The sequence below is a fragment of the Dermacentor variabilis genome, chromosome 5 (assembly GCF_050947875.1).
Source record: "Dermacentor variabilis isolate Ectoservices chromosome 5, ASM5094787v1, whole genome shotgun sequence".
Lineage (NCBI taxonomy): Eukaryota > Metazoa > Arthropoda > Arachnida > Ixodida > Ixodidae > Dermacentor > Dermacentor variabilis.
In genome coordinates, this window is record NC_134572.1 from 108,222,172 (window position 1) to 108,237,120 (window position 14,949).

The 14,949-nt window shown below is 47.3% G+C and overlaps 1 protein-coding gene across 2 annotated transcripts; it reads left to right on the plus strand.

Annotated features, from left to right (window-relative positions):
* The first annotated feature begins 4,976 nt into the window (after positions 1-4,976).
* On the plus strand, positions 4,977-9,961 carry LOC142583021 (uncharacterized). 2 transcript variants are annotated; one of them, XM_075693254.1, is made up of 3 exons: positions 4,977-5,393; positions 8,015-8,165; positions 9,234-9,961. In XM_075693254.1, exons 1-3 carry the CDS (start codon positions 5,364-5,366, stop codon positions 9,653-9,655), a joined length of 603 nt encoding a protein of 200 aa, XP_075549369.1. In that variant the 5' UTR covers positions 4,977-5,363; the 3' UTR covers positions 9,656-9,961. The 2 variants fall into 2 exon arrangements, with proteins under 2 accessions (XP_075549369.1, XP_075549368.1); XM_075693253.1 differs by having other exon boundaries at positions 4,994-5,393; positions 8,012-8,165.
* The last annotated feature ends 4,988 nt before the right edge of the window (positions 9,962-14,949 follow it).

Consider the following 14,949-nt stretch of genomic DNA (forward strand, 5'->3'; position numbering starts at 1 on the left):
CGTTAGTACTCCTTCGCTATTCTTATTTGCGCATTTGCGCATCCTTGGTATTTGTCTGGGGTACATAAACTCGGGCTCCGGCTTCCAATAAACCACTGCTGAAAGTTGCGATTTCGTGTGTCTTGACTTCTGTCCCCATTTTGTCTCAAGTTTCTGCTCTAATCAAGAGAAAAGATGTTCTACCAACAAGGCTGAAACTGAGCACTTGCAAAATTTAATCACGATTAACGCATTACTCCATTATTTAGGAAACAAATATGTCCGTCGCCAGCTGCACTCGTAAAACATACGCGCGTAGAGCGGTATCAGTAATGTATTAGCCTCAAATCAGACAGTTATCTCGTATGAGGCCAAGAAATCTTGTGCGGTGAGACAGCCAAAAAGACGTCCGCTTTCAAGCAATAAAATATTACTTTCACACGCTTTACGCCGTTATCGCGTCGCCTTAGAGGGTAATAAAATGACATTTTACCACTGTTATTTGCATAGAAATAACCAGGTATGGTATGGTATGGTAAAACTTTAATGAAGTCCTGCAGATCGTGAGTCTTCACGAAGCGGGCCGCTCCCACGGGGGATCCGGAAGGCCGAGCCTCTCGGCCGCATCGTGGGCCTGCTGGACAGCCCAGAGTTGGTCAGCCAGAAGAGGGCTGCGGAGAACCGCTCCCCATCTGGCCGAGCTGTTATCGATGATAGAACGTGACCGGGCACACCGCCAGAGCATGTGGTCTAACGTGGCTATTTCTCCACAATCGCGGCAGGTAGCATTGGTGTAAGTATCCGGATAGATTTTATGTAAGAGCGACGGATTGGGATACGTATTCATTGTAGTAGACGGAGCGTTAATGCTTGAGCTCTATTGAGCCGCAGATGAGGAACAAAGTAGGTTCTATGGCTGAGAGAGTAGTGTTTAGTAATCTCGTTGTAGGTGGAGGGCGTGTCCCTGTTCTCTGGGGAGTCGGCTTCCGATTGGTCGAGGGTAGCGGGGTGGGCAAGTTCACGCGCAGCCCCGTGAGCCGACTCGTTGAGGTTGGGAGGAGCACCCTTTAAGTGACCCTGATGTGCGGGAAACCAATAAATGATGTGGTGCGTGATTGTCTTGTCCCCAAGAAGTCTGAGGGCCTGTTTGGAAACGGTGCCTTCTTCAAATGCTCTGACTGCAGACCTTGAATCACTATAGATGACATCCCGTGAGCTATCCAGCAGGGCTAGCGCAATAGCCATTTCTTCAGCTATTTCGGAGTCCCTCGTCCGAACCGAGTCAGCATTGGTGATTGCTTGCCGACCATCGACAGTAACGATGGTGAACGCCCGACGTCCCTTACAAGAAGCGGCATCCACTAAGCTGACCTGTCGCTGATCACTGTGTATTTGCCTAAGGAGGTTGGCCGCCCTTGTCGTCCTTCTACCGCGATTATGATCGGCGTGCATGTTCCTAGGTATGGGCGCGACCGTAATGTTCTCACGAATCGATGGAGGAACGTCAAAGAACTCCTCCGCTACTCTATCGGGGTGATATCCGAGTTCCTGCAAGATGGATCTCCCTGCCTTCGTTTAAGTGAGGCGAGTTAGCTGTGCGCGCTCCTGGGCCTCTGCAATCTATTCCAGAGTATTATGAATGCCAAGCTGCATTAAGCGCTCTGTACAAGTGTATACGAGTAACCCGAGAACCCGCTTAGTAATCTTCCTAAGCTGTGCATTCAATTTATCCCGCTCTGCCCGTTTCCATCGATGCATGGCTGCCACGTATGTAAAGTGGCACAGAACGAAGGCATGCATTAGTCGAATGAGGTTATATCCCTTGAGTCCATGATGCCGATTTGATACCCTCTGAACTAAACGAGCAGCACTTTCAGTTTTAGCAATTAGCTTGCCTTTAGTCTTTCCATTTGTACCCCCCTGACTCAAGGATCATGCTCAAGACCTTGATTGAATCGACTCTGGGTATGCGGCAACCGTTTCTTGTATATAGGTTTCTTGTATAGGTAAATGTCTCTGTCTTGTAACGATGTCCACCCCTTGGGCCTTGGACCGCGTTTCTTGGGACTATACAGTAAGAGTTCTGACTTCAAGGGGGAGCATCTGAGACCGGTGGGTTCGAGATACGTTTTGATAGCGTCTATGGCCTCCTGTAAGGCTCCCTCAACCTGACCGTCATTACCTCCTGTGCGCCATATAGTCATATCGTCAGCATACATAGTGTGTTTGATGCCTTCAATCTCGAGAAGCTTTCTGCTAAGGTCGACCATGGCTATATTGAATAAACAGGGGGAAATGACTGACCCCTGTGGGGTGCCCCTCTCGCCAAGTTCCAGCAGCTGCGATTCCAGATCGACCACCCGGATGGTAGCCTTCCTATCCGAGAGGAACGATCTAACGTAGTTGTAAAATTTCTCACCCAGAAATAACCAGGTGGCTCAAGTTATTTGGAAGTCAGAGGAACTACAAATTTTTCTTCGAGAAATCAAACTTTTTTTATACGAGGTTGCACAAAATCCTGTGCAAGGGAAGAAATGTATAGGCACATGTACAGATACATGCTAGACGCACAAAATAAATTTACGTCTCCTTCTGCACAGCTCTAAATGAAATTAGGCGGGTACTTAATAGAGCTATTGGATACGCCGTACCTTTAGAAAGATAACTTTTTTTTGTCGTTTAGTAAAGGGACAGTTTCTGCCGCGCCGTTGTCGCTATCTCTACAATTTAGTGGAAACAAATCGAGAGGTGGACGAAAACTCGTCTGGAAGGGGTAGATCATAACACAGTTGAGTAATAACGGACACCGACCACAGGAAGGAAAGTCAGCTTTTATTCCTGTGATCGGTGTAAATTATTACAAAACTGTGCCGATTTATCGGAAAATACAAAAGGCGAGTTCAGGAAGCAGCGGCTGCAGCGTCTGGATAAACCTGGAACCAGAGCACGTTCACTTGGCGGCTCGTGTGAACCGGGCTACGTGAGATTAGCGGAGGTGATTAAAACGCGTGACGATGATATACGGTGATTTAATACGACGCGTCAGGTAAACAGCATTACGGAAAGCGACATCATCTCAAGCAGGCGGCTTTGGTTGCCGCGCAGAGGTTGTGGATCATACGACGGAGATTCCGCGGGCGCTAAGTCAGCCGCGAGACAAATCCTGGCAACACTGACTTGCGGTGAGGCGCTGGGCTGCGCTGCACGAACACAAAGTGTTGCACTTGTGGCGCTTTTGATACAGTATAATTGAAGGTGGGTGAATTGGTGTCGATCCATCTTCGGAGCAGCGCGAAAAAAAAAAAAGAGATAGAAATTACTGTGTCGCCTTTCTATAGATCCCGTTCCTTCGAGCTGGACATCTACTAAGGTGGGCATCTGCGAAGCACATGGAAAGTCCAGAGCATGCACATAGGTGGAACGTTTGCGATCCATCATCCTTTTTTTTTTTCAGGGCGACCCTTTTCGTCAACACTTCGAGGTGACGTAATATACAGCGCCTTACCCGTATCAAGGGACGTGCGATGAGGTCACAACGCTCAGCTGCCCATTTTCTCATGTAGCTCTTAACTAAGCGTCGTGAAAATAACGATGGCAGAAGGCATTTCATGCCGCAAATTTCCTTCCTCAGCTGCAATGTACTTTGGCCAACGGCAGCGCATCGAAAGTTACATGTTTGACACCGACCAGTCGGCGATATGGCCCTATCATGGTTTCGTCGTTCTTGCAATGGCGTCATTGCGGGTGAGGCGCAGCTAAATCGATCGCTTGTAGCGTTTTGAGCGAATTCAATTGACATTTGTCGTACGCTAACAGTGAGACAGAAAACGTATATAGCACCCAGTCCTACCTTTCGACCCCCTCGAAAACTCAAATATTTACTACAAACAAACAGAACGAACTAAAAACACACTTAGAGCGAACAAGGACTCCTTACACCTTTGGAGCATAGTAGGAGCCAAATCAATTATGACCATTGCGAGAAGCATCGTATCGATCGAACGTAGCGCTCAGTCAGTACCCCCCCCCCCCCCTTTCGTGTTTCGGAGTTCCGCTGTTGCCTATATATCGATTACGTGCGAACGTGTGAAATATTCCAACTCTCCAATCGATTATTCAATATTTTTGACAGTCATATACGTATAAAATAATACTCAGAATGGATCTCCTCAGTGAAAGGACTTAAGTACATCTATGTCACCCGTAAGCGTACATAAAATGCAAGGTCAGCTTGAAGCACACGTCTTGTATGCTCCTCTGTTTCACTGCGACTTGACCAGCTTTCCGCATTCGCTCCACTCACTTGTTAGGTCCGTGGCTTTACTAGCGGTTTCGGCAGCTTGCTGCTTTTCGCCTTCTGTCTGGGTAGAATGGCCTAGAATGCTCTGGGAGAAACCACGCGGAACAGGCGCTGGCAGAACAAAGAGTGCGCTGGTTGCGTCGGCCATCATCAAGTGCCCGCGCGTTTCGGTGCAACCATTCGTGTCGTTGGGAGAATTGAACCAGGAGAATTCACGACAAGTGGATCATTTGTAATGAATTTGTCATGGGAAACACGTGCAAACACGCCCCGCTATCCGCCAGTCCTCGGTACGGTTGCCATATAAATGCATTCATTAATTTTTTGTGATGTATTTAGTTGCAGCAAGCTGTATTGAAAACTACTACTGGTACCTACAAAGAGTGTACGAGCGGTGTGCAAAGTCACATGCCGAAATATGTATTAGTCTGATTATGGCAATTGCTTTAACAGCGAGAACCCAATTTCATAGCTACACTGCAACGAGTGATACGCAATATGTATGAATTCCGGAATTGTTTACAACCTTAATGATAACACCGCCAACACTTTAAGACGTACAGCAGTATGCGCACGAGGTCTACTTTGTTCGTGCAAACTTTTTGTGCACGGTCTCTCTCGCGCGCACGGACACGCGAAAACTGGCAGGCTCGCGCGGACAGGACAGCTTATGCGTCGAAACTCTACCTGACACTGTAGACTTAGTTACATGGTCACGAATCAGCGCACTGTCGGGATGAAACGCCAATCATTCAACGAGGCCGAGCAAAGACGTAGCCTGGCTAGCCCGGTCAAACCAATTCCTCTCACGCTGCTCAGTTACGCAGGAGGCGCTGGTTACGCACAAGAGTGGCATCCAAGCCAAGCCCGTAGTCAATCCGCAACTCGGTAAGTGTGGCGTCGCGTGTAGCAGTGTGCACGTAGAGTGAGCTTTCGGCTTCTCAAGTCAGTGAATGATCTTTTAATGCCGTAAGTCGTGTCGGAGATAGTATTTAGGCCATTTCTAACGTGTCGTGCTTAAGATATTCCTGGAGAGTAGTTGTCAGGTTTGCGGAACGGTGACGACAGCGACCTTCCTGCTACCATGTGTGACGTTCCGGGATACGACGTCGAGGTAAGTTTGCTCACTGCCCTATTATCAGTTGTTCCGAATCATGTATTTCTTTTCGTACATTCGTATTTTGTTTTATTATGATAGCCGACTCACCGGCCTACTGCTGAAATAACGCGTGGCGCGTCTCTGTCGACCTCAGTGCACGGCCGCGCTGTAGACCGGCACTCTGAAACGCCAGCACTGCTCACGTTCCAGCGTGTTCGTGCTCAGTGTTTACATTTTGTGTGACACACTGTTTATTGCAGACTTGGTTATTAAGCTTTAAGCTTTCGCTAACCCGCGCTTAAATTCATACGGATATGACATTTGGTACTTAGCTTATCCAAGCGTTATGCATTGTCATTTTGGAGCGAAGGAAATAAATACGCAAACACGTGAACCGATTGGAATTGTTCATTCTGTTCCACAGTGGCACGATGGTCACTTGGAAATCGTTCTTGCTTTGCGCGTTTCGATGGTTGTGCTCGGTCGTTTTGGAACGCTGGTCGCAACGCGAGTTGCGTTCGCATTTCAGCGCGACCTCGCTAGTGCGGTGTGTTCGCTGTCGGCAGTTGGAGCCGCTAACGTTGTACATAGTTCAAAATTATTCAAAATTATGTTCGATTAGTCGTCGCTCGTTGTAAACGCCAGTAGTCTCATGCCATCGCGTTTTTTTATACGTCATGAGACTGGTATAGTCACGGTCGCCGAAGGTGGTACGTAACAGAACTGCAGGCTAAGTAGTCTGTCGCCAGAAACTTGAGCGGCTTACGCACAGGCGCCCGTGCATCCCACTTATGAATAAGTACAGAATTTTACAATAATGTTTATTTTTTAAGACGAATTATTTTTTGGCGAGTGGCCACTGTTTTTTCGGGTATGTACGTTTGTACCCTCTTTCGTGGAGCTATCCCGGGGATAGCAAAGTGCCACGGAGGCCAATGGTTATGTGCCAATGGGTATGTGCCAGAGCCTATGTGACCCTGGGTATGTATATACCACTGTGTGTGCATCACCGGAAGTGTGCAGCTGGGACTACTGGCTTTGTGATGACGCGGGGTAGGGGTCACTGGGCATGTTGTGACTGTGATAATGACTATGATAAGTGATGACAAAATTTGAAAGGCTATTTGATTTTTACCTGGCGTCGATCAAAGGTTGTCCCTCCAGCGCGGCTCTTACAATAAATTACGTTTCATACACTCATGTTCACTGTGCTGAATGAAACGAAACTTGCACAGAAGGACACGCCACACAGGACAAGAAGGGGCCAAACTACCAACTGGTTTATTGTCGATGGAACGTTGCCCTTACATGGGCTGCTGCATTTGAGCATGTGCAGATAGATGCCTAGGCTTGAAAGACCACAGTAAGATACGGACAGCTTGGAACTGGAAATGGAAGAGCAAAGTTTCACCGAACATAAACCAGTGGGCAGTTGGCGCCTTCTCGTCCTGCCTGGTGTGTCCTTCTGTGTTAGTAGTCGTCTCTGTTTCACTCAGCGCATTAAACCCGAATGAACACCAACCAGCCTAGTTCCTCGCTTTACTTGTGGCTCGTATATCCCATTCTCGCCCTCAACTTTCTCAGGAGGACTTCCTTCATCGACGTCAACTAGTGGTTGAACCGCCTACCAATATTTTTTTTTCTGTTCGTGGTGTATTTAGCAGGTTGTCGCAAAGCGGCTCGGGAACTCATGTTCACTGCACGCTGGCATCATCGTCGCCCCTGCAGTAAGCATGCGTGCTCAGCCTAATGCAGTAGCTCAACTTAGCGCGTACCGCTGCGCGCTTACACGCGACCAAAGTATACCTTGACTATGTATACCAACGAAGCCCGCGGTGACCGTTTGCGACGTCCCAACTACCACCGCTCAAGCATGGTGTTTTGTCCTCGTCTCTTAGCAGCTTCAATCAACGACTGCCTTGGAATCAAAGAGTACGTTTGGTATCCATTGCGGCCGAGCGCAGCGCAGCGTTTGTTTACATTGTTTTGGTGGTGGTGACGCACTTGCTGGCAATTGATGCGTCAAGGCATGGAAGCGATCGATGGAGGTGAGGGAGGGGTACGCAAAGCTGCCTGTTCATCAGCAAAGGGGCCGCAGTAGTGTGTAATGAAACAAAAGCAACCCTTGCTTGGTGCAAACAGCATGGGTAGAACAGTTAGACGAACGCGGGGGCCCTTCGCTTCTTCACTGTCCGGCGCGCTTTGAACGATATTCGCTAGTACTGGCCGAATTCACATAGACTTTCGTTCTTACGTGTTCTTTGCCATTGGCTTACCCCCTTTCGCCAGTAGTGTGTAGCGCAACAGGATTAGCTGCAATTTGCTCTCACAAACATTTCTAGCGTAGGAACGTTTTGTGAGTACGGGCTCGCGGGTCTTTAAAAACCCCTTCAGCAAGAACGAACCGTGTCGCTTGACAAATCTTAGTCCGGTAAGGGTTGTCGTAGGGGCGCTAGAAGCTGCCACCATCTCATTCTCGCAATTTGTCAGCATTGGCCATTGACAGCGGTGTTGTCATCGCGAACTCGGACCGCTGTACGACTGCTTGTCTGTGACGCCGTCGTTCTGCGCTCGAACGATGCATGCGTGAACGGTATCTGATACCTCACCGTTTCCTTTCAACCCATTCGCAGCAGACGGAGCTGCAGCCAAGTGGCGGCGTGGCTGAAGGCGTCAGCATCAGCAGCGCTGTCTCGCCGCACGACGATCGCGAGGGGCAGCATATGGAGCTGGTTGGCGGGCGCGTGACGCCGCTGGACGCGAGGAGGCGCTGGAACTCGGCGAAGAGTGAGTCGTTTGTCATTTCGCACAACTGCTTTGGGCGATCCGATGGAATTAAACCTTGTATTCGCATACGTTTCACGATGTGCCAAGCTCTTCCTTGACTATACGCCGAGCGTGCCACCTGCTGCAGTTTTAAGACATTACATTTTAAGGACAGTACGGAAAAATTACATAAATGAAGCTGCTGTGGAGACTAGTGAAACATGGCTGAACGATAGTAATTTGCGCAGTTTAGTATCTACTTAGTGAGTTGCATCGAATAACTTCTCATGGCAAATCAGTTCTGCAGAAGCCCGCAAAATGGTTAAAGGTTCATGAAAAAGAAAATCGTCATCTACCTGGCTGTAGCATGAGTCTGCACGAAACCACACTCGCTACAGCTCCTCTTTAGCTTCGCGCTACTGTCGGCTGGATGACGATTTTTTCCTTTCATGAACTTGCCTCCACCTTGTGGGCTTACGCAAAACTGATTTTATATATTATGTATCACTGTGTTTTGACTGGTCCATCGATTCGGCTTCGCTCTGCAATCTACTAGCTTCCTGGTTAGCGTAGATTGATAGCGGCCACCCTGGAAAGGCTTCGATCTCGGGTTCGACTCCCGGAGCGGGACAAATTTTTTCTTCAACTGAGAAGCTCTCTGAGAGGCCCATACGGGCTTCCTCTATATATAGCTTCGCGCTGCAGTAGGGTGGATTTCGCTTTCATGAATTAACTTTATATAATAAGACCAGAGCCATATGGTTTTAACATACGGAAATCCGTCTTAGACATAACCTAGCCGAACGACAAAAATTTTAACAAAAGAGTTATTGTGAGAAGTAAGCGGGCAATTATTTCGCATTCGCATGTTCTATAAATTCGTAAATAACTTGGAAAGAAAGCGCCTATGAATGACTTCGATCTCGACAGGAGCCAGTCTGATGTATTCTATATTGGCGTTCAGAATGGTGTTCGCTGGGAGAGGGGTCTAGAGTCGAGGCTCGTTTGAGAATACCGAGGCGAACTTCACGCGCACCACCACTATCCCTTGATTACATCCAGCACACGCCGCCTTTTTTTCTTCCGCAGGTCACAGGGCCCAAGCCGTACCCAGTCACGTTATCTATGTGCCTCGCTTGAAGGTGTATCGGCCGCAGTGGCACCGTCACGGTCGCTGCTCGCGATGCCGGCCAGCGACCGAGACCTCCGCTGCACGTGCTGTGGAGGCTGTCGTGCGGCCGTCGTCGTGCAGCGACGACGAGTGTGAGCTCCTGTTCTGCTGCTGCTGCTGCTGCTCTCACCTCGAGAAACTCGAAGAAGAGAAGAGCAACCCAGAGACGCACGAGACCACGCACGTCTGGCACTTGTCGGGAATGTGCACCTTCTGCTACCGGTTGTTCGCCTCTGCGGAATCGCTGGCCAAGCACATGACCCTAGTGCACCGCCGGCTTGCCACTGAGGGGCGGCGCAGCGCGAAGTCACTGATGGCGGCCTCCAAGATGAGGATTTAGGATTGGCCAATAGCCGTGTCGCAAGCAACCTGGCGACGACGCTTTTTGTTTCAGGCGAGACCGCAAGAAGCAGTCGGCATTACTACGGATTTTCACCTGTCTTTTCTTGAGCAGCGCGCGTTGGGGCAACATTGCGTCACAGTGGCTCAGTGCGCGGATTAAACCGTTACCAATCTGAAGTGATATTATAGCTTGGTGAAGAGAATACGCATAATAAACGAATGCGGACGCTGTATAGTACTTGGTGTGCATTCCTAGCGCCCCCAGTGAACTTCCTCTGTGATAGTTTTACGCGTATATTGTAATTGTATATTGTAAGGTCTGTATGTCTTGTGCAGCCGCGATGATTGTCGCGATTGTAGAATGCATCCCCTCTTCTTTGCTCTATTGTTCAGTGTTACATGTATGCCATATGGTTTCTACGTCTCGTATAGCCACTATGATTGCCACGATTGTAGACTCCTTCTAGCGGTATTTCGTTTCCTAGTGCACATTATTTGTGATGGCTTTACGTATATGTTGCAAGCTTTGTACTTATTGTCTAGCCAAGATGATTGTTATGATTATTAGAATGCCTCTTTTCTTCCTTTTGCTATTATGCCATAAAACTTGTCACGCGTTCAATCAAGCCATGAGCATGTAGACGTTACCCATGTCGCATACTTTAAGAGAGAGCTGCAGGGACAAGAGATTAACGTAAAGGGCTGAATGCGCAGTGGAATGTGTGTTGATGTATATATTCTCAGTCCCGCTCCTTTTCTGCGCTCAGAAAGCACGCGTCATCTAACATGAACAGGTTCATCTTGACATGTAGGAGCTATGTCGATAAAGTACGCTGCACATGGTGTTGGAATAGTGTGTATTTGTTGCGCGCGAGAACGGCTCCAATTACTCTCATTCCACTATGATGAATTTGCATACGCGCGAATCTTCTCATTGCGGGCGACAGCCACGTCTAGTTTTGTAAGTTTTCGCCAATAACGACGTGGCAAGCAGGCGCAACGTGCAGAAAAAAAATAAAAGAAAAATGGGTGCCTCAATGCGCACCTCCTCGCGAGGGGGTCATCGAAGAACCCTCGCCTGATGTGAGAGAGCCAGCTTTTTGTTGACCTACTCAGTTCTTCACACAAATGGGGTCGTGTAGCCCCTCAACTATTCAACTTGAACCAGTTTAGCAGAAAGTACTTTGCGAGTGCGTTTACACATGACAGAGGTACAGAGGGGTCGAACAAGGAAAGCTTCAGGCTGGAGCCAACGATAAGACGAGGATACTTGCGGGACCCTGACGAAGACCAGGTCCCCTTGTCGCTGACTCTAGAAGGTTACCCCTCGGATAATTGTGCTGGCGCGCCCGGTGTGTAGACTATTTTGGCGGCCACGCAGAGACTCGCTTGTAAAGCTAGCTGAAATCCAATAGTTTTGTACGTTATATGTGCCAGCATGGAGCGGTAAGCTGCCGCAAAGTAATGGAGCTAAGAAGTGAAGCTCATGCAGTAAAGGTTGTTTCAGTGATGTTGCGTATGAAAAGCGACATTAGCCCCTTGTTTTTTAATGATGGTGGTAACGTGCGTTGATTAGTTCTTTGTGTTGTGGGAACACAGCGTGCCGTGAGGCGGCGAGTAAAACATCGCATTTGTTTTACGATTTTTTTTTCTTGAGCGCGGATTTGTGCTTGTTTCCGAGAACTGTCATCAATGCTTTCCATAATGCACAACAAGTAATGTACGAGTTCATGCGAGAGTCGCTGCCATAAATTTTTCTTGAAATTTCTTTTTCTTTCTTTGCTTAATATGTATTTATAGCATCAGTGCACAAGAAAAAATTGTTTCTAGCCCTCCCGATGTTTCTCTCTTACACCCTCTTGATGTGTTGCTACTTTTGCTGATGCTAAGGTGCTAGGCGCTCTCTTGCAAATATACCTGTTGTCTTGTTAGCTTCTATCCGATACCGTGGAAGACTCCTATAACTTGCGCTAGTTATTACGCTTCTTTCTTGTGACCGTTAGAAGAAAAACAGCACACAAGCGTTTTGCAAGACAATACAAACGGACCAACATCTTTGCTGCATTTTTTGGCAGTCATCAAGTGGGTGTGATAAAATAAATTCTTGCTTCCCCAATTAAATCTTTTTGGTAGACATCGCTGCGCCATTGTTCTGTGGGTCCTAAGGGTAGGAGGTGGCTGCGAATTTCTTTTTTTCTTCCGCACGTGAGCGTTCAAGGCTAGAACTGAGGTTGCGAAGTCGCATACTCAAAACAGATTTACACCCTTAACGTCGCAAATAGGTCTATAGACTATAATGGGCTATAATGGGTCTATAATATAGACGCATATAATGGGGCCCTAATTTAGAATTATATTCCTAAGAGTGTTAAAACTAATCACCTGTTCACCGGCACTACAACACTTCTTATTAAATTTGTGAATAACTATTATTGGCAGTTATGAGCTTCTTGTGCATTTCATGCATTTTCGCTATCTTTATAAAATTTGTTTGTGCCCTATGTTGCTGCAAATGAAAAATATGCATTTTGTTAAATGGACCCATGACTAGCCGCGATGGCTGTAGGGTCTAACAATATCTTGTATGCGGAGAGTGAAATTTTTGTTTCGCGGAAATAGAGAAATAAAAAAAGTAACTCGCATCCTTACACTCGTGAGGGTGTGATTTTTAAGACAACCTTAAGGATGTAGTAAGGTATGAGACTGGTCTAGTTGCTGTTTTATGTTCTTAATCAGCGCGAAACAAGAGGAAGGTCGTCAAAAAAGGGAAGAGGAAGACGTTCTAAATTTACAGGATCAGTCCGGTTACAGAGTATGCCCACGCCTGCACATTGTAATAAATTGTCGTGCGTTTGACCTGCGCGGTAGTATTGCTTCTGAAACCAATGCGGGAACAGCCAAAGCTTAGAGCAACCAGCCGTTTGCAGTAAGACGGATGCTTTTCTGGAATGACCACGTTCGTCGACACGATGACGTAGACGTCGAGCGCGTTATCTCATTGTAGTGAATCGCTTGACGTCACGACTCCATGTGCTACCTACCGCCGTTGTCGGCGCCCTCGACGATTACGCGATTCGACCACATCTCCGGCAAGACACTCTCCTGCCAACACGTCTCTTTTTTTTTTTATCGTGTCTGCTCTCTGCTAGGAATAGGGCATCCCAGTTCGGGCATATTCCCTCCACCCAGGTATCCATAAAATAGAGGTGCCCACTGTTACACATCTCTCTTCAAAACGACTCGGAAGACTCCTTGGCAGGCTGCTTGAACTCGAATCATTCCAATGTGAGTATCATTAGGAATTTCCTGCCACCGGTGAAATTCAAGGCCGGGGCCTTCATAGGTGCCGTTATGAAGAGCTCCTCGATAATTTTTCGCTCCTGAAAAAAAGTTCAGGAGCGAAAAATTATCGAGGAGCTCTTCATAACGGCACCTATGAAGGCCCCGGCCCCGGCACTTCTTGGGAAATCCCAGAATACCTCGCAAACGGCCGTGGTACTCCTGTCGTTGTGAAGGAAAGGCCATGTTAACTACGTCAACGTAGCGATCGAACAAGCTACTTTGCAACTTCTCTGCGGCACCCCAGTTTCGCGGACTCTTTAACTACTAGAGTTAACAGGATACGTGACTCGAATAACTGCAGCACATGCAAACTACGCGTACACACATACGAGGGTCGTTTGATAAGTGTGGTAAAAGGCGATTAAAGATACCATGTTTGCAAAAAACAATATTTTATTTTTCAACAAGGTTCCCTTCCAGCTCCACACACTTCTTCTAAGGTTGCTCCAATTTTTTAACCCCTCAGAAAAAAAAATAAAGAAAAGGATGGCTCGAGGCCCTTGCAGTTGTCGTTTACCACTGAGATAACCTGTTCATCTGAAAAAAAAATATTTTCACCCAATCTATTCTTCAGGTTTGCGAAGAGTAAAAAATCGCATGGGGCCAAATCCGGAGAAGGGTGGATTAGGCACAACGTTCAAGTCTGACTCGTGCAATTTGTCCATTGGAACAATCGATCTGTGGGGCAGAGCATTGTCTTGATGAAAGAAGAGTTTTTTTCGTGCTAACCCAGGTCGTTTAGTGTACAATTCTTTCTTCAGTTGACCTACGAGTGTTGCATAATATTGTCCTTTTATCGTTTTGATACATTGTAGGTACTCTACAAAGATTATTCCTCGTGAATCTCAAAAGACAGTCGCCATCACCTTTTCGGCTGAAGAGACAGTCTTTGCCTTTTTTGGATCACCGTCATCAGGCTCAGTTCATTACTTTGACTGCTGTTTAGACTACGGAGTGTAATGATGTATCCACGTATCGTCAACTGTCTCGAATCGACGCCAAAAGTCCTGCGGATTGCGATCAAGCACCGATAAACACTGCTTCGAGAAGTCTGCTCTCATGCGCCTTTGGTCCATCGTCAGCAGTCGCGGCGCCCAACGTGCACAGACCACTTCATTTGCAATTTCTCACGAAGAATAGTGTGAACTCTCTCTGCCGGGATGCCTACAATTTCAGCTATCTCACGTACCTTCACTCGGCTATTTTACATGATAATTTCATTAATTTCCGATACCATTTCTGGCGTGGTAATTTCCACTGGACACCGAGTACGTGCTTGATGTTGCGTTGAAGGTCGGCCACGTTTGAATTCATTTATACAGCAATAAATGGCATTAACTGATGGTGCAGAGTCTCCGTGAGCTTGGTTGAACCCGGTTTTAATTTGGGTAGCCGTCCAGTGTTCTAAATAAAAATGTTTGATCACTGCTCGAAATTAACCTTTCTCCATTTTGACGAAAATCACCACAAAGCTCAGTGCCAATGGCTGTCAGTAACTATCGGTACGAGCGTAAAAAAAGTGCTGCTGTCATATGAACAGTGCTTCTCGCGCGCCGACTAGAAGAAAACAGAATTGTAGCGCCATATCTGGTATTTTTACCATGCTTATCAAACGAGCCTCGTATACCTGAAGTCATGAACATAATTATAATGTCGTATGCTTATTTATGTGTCTTGTAAGCCTAACTACAGCAAGTACCCATGAATTATGTTGAAGGTCTCCTTGATTGCTTAGAAATACATGACATGTGGCTGCTAGATTCCTTCTGTCACGTGCACGTTTCGAAATAATAAAGCCGGCTTTCAGTTTTGTCCTTTTATTTTCTCAAGCTCACGCCTAGCGTAATGTAAATTTGATCATGGGCTTTCTTTCTCTCCCTTCCCCATCTTTCATCCCCCCCCCCATCCTGCTCCCATGTGTAGGGTAGCATACCGGTTGAGCTAACTGGT

Excerpts from the sequence above, each read along its gene's own strand:
- LOC142583021 (XM_075693253.1), top strand. The coding sequence starts at position 5,364 with ATGTGTGACGTTCCGGGATACGACGTCGAG. Across the intron at positions 5,394-8,011 it reads TTCCGGGATACGACGTCGAG|CAGACGGAGCTGCAGCCAAG; the intron begins GTAAGTTTGCTC and ends ACCCATTCGCAG. Across the intron at positions 8,166-9,233 it reads GCGCTGGAACTCGGCGAAGA|GTCACAGGGCCCAAGCCGTA; the intron begins GTGAGTCGTTTG and ends TTTCTTCCGCAG.